This window comes from Primulina tabacum, chromosome 11 (genome assembly GCF_025594145.1).
Source record: "Primulina tabacum isolate GXHZ01 chromosome 11, ASM2559414v2, whole genome shotgun sequence".
Classification (NCBI taxonomy): Eukaryota; Viridiplantae; Streptophyta; class Magnoliopsida; order Lamiales; family Gesneriaceae; genus Primulina; species Primulina tabacum.
This window is the reverse complement of record NC_134560.1, coordinates 38641103-38647374: the sequence shown is the minus strand read 5'-3', so window position 1 is coordinate 38647374 and position 6272 is coordinate 38641103. Positions and strand designations below refer to the sequence as shown.

At 35.0% G+C, this 6272-nt stretch overlaps 1 protein-coding gene across 2 annotated transcripts; it reads right to left on the bottom strand.

The window, feature by feature from the left end:
* Window positions 1-335: 335 nt before the first annotated feature.
* On the bottom strand, window positions 336-6058 carry LOC142518239 (DUF21 domain-containing protein At2g14520-like). 2 transcript variants are annotated; one of them, XM_075620983.1, is made up of 11 exons: window positions 5716-6058; window positions 5015-5091; window positions 4847-4930; window positions 3968-4081; window positions 3800-3886; window positions 3463-3602; window positions 3297-3384; window positions 2407-2480; window positions 1747-1874; window positions 659-927; window positions 336-569 (listed from the first exon to the last, which is right to left on the bottom strand). In XM_075620983.1, exons 1-11 carry the CDS (start codon window positions 5891-5893, stop codon window positions 525-527), a joined length of 1284 nt encoding a protein of 427 aa, XP_075477098.1. In that variant the 5' UTR covers window positions 5894-6058; the 3' UTR covers window positions 336-524. The 2 variants fall into 2 exon arrangements, with proteins under 2 accessions (XP_075477098.1, XP_075477099.1); XM_075620984.1 differs by lacking the exons at window positions 336-569; window positions 659-927 and adding an exon at window positions 934-1446.
* Between the last annotated feature and the right edge of the window lie 214 nt (window positions 6059-6272).

The following is a 6272-nucleotide window of genomic DNA, read 5'->3' as shown; positions in this document are numbered from 1 at the left end:
GAAGAATTTATTAGCAAAAATGATATCATATGACAGTATTTTTTTAATAGATGGATGTTTTAAACTTAAAAAAAAAAAAAAAAAAAGTGGTGTTTGGCAACTGGCATCTCCATCTCAACATAAAATTTATAATGTACTAATGTAGTTATTTTTAATTTTAAAAAACATGAATTGAAAAGCATCATCCAAGAAGATACAAAAATGAGCAAAAAATGCATTTTTGGTGAACAAGTACAAATAAGTAAAAACAAAAAAGCTTTTTTTATCTTTGATAGAAAGTATATTGTAGGGGAAAAAAATCAAGAATAGTAAAAAATTTAAAGCACCAGTCAGAAGAAATTTGCTTAAAACGGCCTCTATTTTGTTATCTTCTCACTTCAATATAAATCTTTGATAAGACTTTGCAATTTGCACACACATTACAAGCACTACAAAATACAGGCATGCAAATTGCAACTAAAACCACTTCTCGCAAAAATACATTCTGTAATATTTACCATACTGATGTGATGTCCAATAAAATATCACAATTCTTCAACATGGCGATCAGTTTCATCAAAGATCTCCTCCTGCGATGAATCATTGGAGATTTCAAATCAGACAAGGTAAAACCACATTTCAGAACCAAGGGAATTTAACATATATATTATTACTTCACCTGCAATAGCTCTTCGATGACATCTTCCATGGTTATTATTCCTACGGCCTCTTCTTCTTCGGGGATTTTCGGCAGAGGACTTCCATCTATTTCCAGGATGTCTGAATACATGTTTTCTGTCCACTTCTTGCTCCTTTGAGAAACCTTGACAGGATTGTTGCCGGTGTTTGGGGAACTCTTCCATTTTTGTATAGGTATTTTTGTTTTGGAAATTTTATCCGGGTAAGGCTTCTCACTGTGAACGTCTATTCTCACATCTTTGATGTTCCCTACGATAGAAACTCAAGTCGATCATATAATAAGTTAAATCCAAGCATACATCCTAGAACAATAATCTTGAAGAGCACATAATAACACAAATACATAGTGAAATTTGAATCCAAAACCCTACACGTATCGAATATATCCTAATTATAGCATAGTGAAATTTGAATCCAAAACCCTACACGTATCGAATATATCCTAATTATAGCTAACTGTCAAATACTCAAATGGTTTCTTCTTCAAACATTACACATAGCCCCAACTTTTCTAGAGGCTGAATTATTTATACATCAGGCTGATTTTATATCTGACCAAGCTATAGTTTGGATGACGTCTCGTAAAGTCTCGTATAAAATCAGCCAGAAAACTAAAAACACTTGAGGCATTTTTGGTCTCATTTTCCCTCACCCCTTTCCATTCCTGAAGATAAAACCAAACATTACACTCTAATTTTCAGTTTCTTTTCCCCAAAAATATTTCAACATCTTCAGATCTCCAAGTATTGTACTTTCAATTTAATATGTCTGTCATTCACAATAATACTCCATTAGTACGTCACTTTGCAACTCAATATACTATTTTTTAAAGTTTTCAAATAAGCCAAACACTAGTAAAAACTAAATATATATGATGTCACATGACTAACCCAATACATCCTTACTTCTACAATAAAAAAAATCTCATTCATAAAACAAATCAAATATGCCCCCATCTTTCAGAAACGCTTTCTGAAAATGGAAAAAACTAAACCAACCTTATCCTTTATGAGTCAAAAATAGTTTCTGGGTATAAAACACTGATCAGGAAAACCAAAAAGCACTTACTTTCTGAAGCTCCAGAGCTAGTAGGAAGGGCCATCCCTTTGGTGTAGTGTCTTAGAACAACAGCCATGTGACTGTGACCCTTCTGGAATTCATTCAAGATGTCATATAATGGCATGGTTTCTGGAACCCTATGACATAATACAAATACAACAGTGAGTTGCATCATCAGTTTCTTATCCGTTTCAGCTATGTCAATTCTACCGTATCTCATAAGCATCCTGAAGCGCAAGATCCTTACATTCTGGTGATAAAGGCGCAATATATTAAGCTAATTAATGCAATGAAGGTGTTCAAGAGTCGTTAAAAAATATAAAAGGATAGTGTCTTTATAAATCATGAATTCAGTGATAAAACAAGAACCAAAAAATTGTCCATGTGTGTGTGTGGAGAAGACCAAATGTTGCTGTAACCAGATGCACGCATTGTTACTAATTTGTAAGCAAAATGCATTGGCATCAAACAAATAATTAGTAAATAAACTTGTCACCGGCACATCTCATTTTGGACAACGAATCACGAAACATATGAAATTCAAAAAATAAGGGCCCTCAAATACCTGAACATGGTGTTCTGTGCCAAGATCTTGATGAAGCAGTGTGTTGGTTTTTATAGTCAATTTAATTTCGTAACATATCCAAAGTTTCAAAATTAATAAGATACCTTGGAATTCTACGTATAGTGACGCTCTTCACTGGGATTTCATCCTCGGGACGGACCGTTAACAAGTTTTTGACCTAAAAGGTCAGAGACAAAAAAAAAATTGCTTAGATAAACTTATGTCAGCCAGAACTTGTAGGAACAACCATTTCAATATGCCATTTGGCCGGTTTAATGATGTTTAAAACTATGAGGGAAAAACTGAATGCATTACTTCATAGCTCGAATTATTCCAAGAGCTGTTTTGAGTTTCAGTAATTTAAAACTATGTACACATAGAGCAAGAACTGCCACTATATGAACAGATTTCACAAATGAAGATCATGGCAAGCAAGACCACAATCATAAGAATAGCAGATGGTATAATTAAATCTTCAAGTTAAAACATAATCGAACCAGCTTTACAAACTTATGCAGAAATTCTTAGATCGTATTTGATGTTTCTGTAAATGTAATAAGACTCAAATATGAGAAATCCCGAATACAGGGCTTATGATTAGTTATGTAAAACAGTTGACAAAATGGAGTTTTGCTTGCACACGGCTTCAATAATTGTTAAGAAATATAGAGAATCTTTGCGAAAATTGTCAATGGTGTCGAACTGCAATAGTTATTAAAAAAAAAAGGATTTCCTCCGAAAGTAATCAACATTAGATAGTGGAACTATTCTGGGGCCATTTGAACTTATTAGCTCTTCTAAATGTTGACATCTATACCAACCAAGAAAACAAGCAATATCTATAACCCATCATTGCTCGATTACACTGGATAGAAAATCGGAATAACAGACAATACCATGGCAACAACAAGCGGCAGTGCAGCATAAAATAGATATGACATTAAGGTGGGGTAACTATTTACTCAATGAATTGCACGTAAAGAGGAACAAGTACCAAAACAAGCCCTATGACGTTCGTGGGTTCCTCGAAGTAGACAGGAATTCTGCTATTTCCTTTTGATAGAATTAGATTCATCAAGAACCTTATAACAAATGCCAATGTTCTTGTTAGTATTAGAAACTAAGAGAACATGGTGGCTAAATACCAAAATATGCATCACCTATCAAGCTTTGCATTTATATCAATTGCAAAAGTTTCAGAAATTGGAGTCATAGCATCACCAGCAGTTTTATCCCTGAGTTCAAGTGCCCCAGCAATGATCGTGGTCTCATCATGCGTGAGTTCTCCACCTTTACCTGCCTGCATACATGCGGCATTAGCTTTAGAATATCAGGCAGAAAAGTGAAAAATCTCCTTATAAGAAAGTCTGCATAATGATGCAGATGCAGCACAAGCAATCAACTTAAAGGAAAACAATTTCATGATTTACAAAATACAAAGCAACAGAAACGGAAAACAAGAGATTCCACAAATGCCCATTGTTTATACATCCATACCTCATTGCCATGTAAATTAACAAGTGTTTTCAACTCAGCTCGACGAAATAGAGCTCTGTGACCATGTCCAAGCAGTAAGTCTAACAACTGGAAATCAGACAACATATATTGCACAAGTCTTTGTCAGAAAATGCAACTATGGAAATCTATGGAAAACGAAACATGTACCTTGCTTATTGGATATGCAACTGGAAAACAGATCCAGACAAGGACGCGAACTACTGGAGCCACAGCTGCACCAATAGCAAGTCCATGTCTAGAACAAACAGATTGTGGAATGATCTGGTGAGACATAATCAGTTCATGCATATTCTTAGCCTATCTCATCTAGAAGCTTGCTATTTTCTACACGATAATAGTAACTTGAAAGTAAACAATAATTTAATTTCTCGTGTATTATTCAAATTTAGTACATAAAGGCTTTACAGATTCCTTATTTCCAAATCATGTATAGCTGTATGCATTTTAAACAACCTTAGTTTCTACACCAATGAAGAATGACATAACAAGTCTTGGGACATTTGCATCATATAAACCTCTGTATTTACCGCTGATCCTTTCATTTTGGCACGACTAAAGGAATCATATGAATGGGCTGTCCCTTTTACACAAACCTTTGTTTCCCCACCAATATCAGAATGGCATATTTAAGTCTAGGATATTTGCATCATATAAACCTTCAATTTTACTATTTATCCTTTCATTTTGCCGCAACTAAAGGACTCCCTCATATTTAGTCTTATACTTCGACACATCTTCAAAAATCAACACCCTTTCCAATTTTTTGTGTAATAAATTTATCCATCAATATTGATTCCATCATCAACTAAACCCAATAAGATCATGTGCTCATCCCAAAGATATAATAAACGACCAACGGTATCGTCATTTTTTTTATCTTTTATAGAGGTGCCTGCAAGTGTCATTGTAAGTAGATCTCTAGTACAAGACATCTTTGCTGATCAAACTAAATTCACAGTGCTCCTAAGCTACTTAAATTCAACAGAAAGGTACTCGTACATAGTTAAACAACTAGAGATGACTTACCTCACCGAACAGCAATATCAAAGTTACAGAAATGAGAATTGCACCCCAAGCTAAAATTAGACCGTCAAGTAAAATAGGAAGTGCCTGAAAGGAAAAATAACTCAACAAATAAATCATTTTTGACAAGATTCAATAACTTTATGAAGCATAATGCCTTCACTATTTCACCTCCATTGCAGCGGCATTGCAGAGAAGCAGTGTACAAAGCAACAAATGTTGATTCTTGACAACTGGCAATATCTTCACTGTTATGAAAAGATGATACCATAACATCAAAATCCATACCATCAGCATCTGAAAATTAAAGGAAGCACAACCAAATGACTGGCAGAATTGTCAGTCATTATCACAAATTAACTTCTATAAATGTCCCTGTTTGATATCCAATTGCTTTTTTAAGTATCAATTTATTTTACACAAACTCAAACCAGTGTAACTCTTACATCAAAATCATGATTCAGACACTGCTAACACGAAAAGAGAGAAAAAAAAAACTTTTACAGGGTAGCATGAATGTAAAAAAATCAGAGTGCAGGAAAATTAAGAGGGAGAGTGATATGACGGTGGCAGCATTGCTTCTTTTTGTTCCTGGTGCTATTATTTTATATGTATTTTTTATAATAAACTAATTTCATTATTAAAGTCTCTTTTTTTTGTTATCAAAGAACATCTTTTGCACCAAAACTCTCCAGATGATAAGGTTAAGAATGTTTTCATCCCAAACAGATTGAACACAAAGCTCCAACAGCACAGAAACTTCCCAGAACCGTGGTTAATCACAAATTCAGCACGCGGGTAACTTCAAACTCAAAACAATAACATTAAAAAAAAAAAGGCAAAAAGAACATAGACGGGAAGATGAAGCTTACGGGCATGCCGCCTGTCCTTGGGAGTTCCGGACTTGGCAAGCACTTCGAGATCGACAAGGCTAAGCGACATCAAGCCCAGAGTAAGCCCGGACATTAGGCCCGCAAACGCCACCAAAAGCACGATCCCAGCAATGTGAATGAAGAATCCGCCCCCGCAACATTTGTACTCCACCGCCATTCAACACCAAAACAGCGACGCGCCACGAATTCAGCTGCTAAGTGTGCTACTGTTCACTTCCGCGGGTAGATTTTATTGTTGTTGGAGAATCAATTCCCCGACTGACGTTGGACGAGGAATAATATGATTTTCGAGAAGAATATTTACCAATGTGCGGGAATGGGAGGGAGGAATTTAGGGGCGGTATACCGTATCGAAAATATCGGTATGGAATTTTTGATACCGATACCGAAATTTCGGTATACCGCATATTTGGTATACCGAAAATTTTATCGGTATACCGAAAAAATGTCGGTATAAAAATAATAATAATAAAAAATTATTTTCGGTATTTCGATATATACCGAAATTCCGAAAAAAAAATATTTCATACCGATAC

Excerpts from the sequence above, each read along its gene's own strand:
- LOC142518239 (XM_075620983.1), bottom strand. The coding sequence starts at position 5,893 with ATGGCGGTGGAGTACAAATGTTGCGGGGGCGGATTCTTCATTCACATT. Across the intron at positions 5,092-5,715 it reads CAAGGACAGGCGGCATGCCC|TGAAGATATTGCCAGTTGTC; the intron begins GTAAGCTTCATC and ends TTTTCATAACAG. Across the intron at positions 3,603-3,799 it reads TTAATTTACATGGCAATGAG|GCAGGTAAAGGTGGAGAACT; the intron begins GTATGGATGTAT and ends GCATGTATGCAG.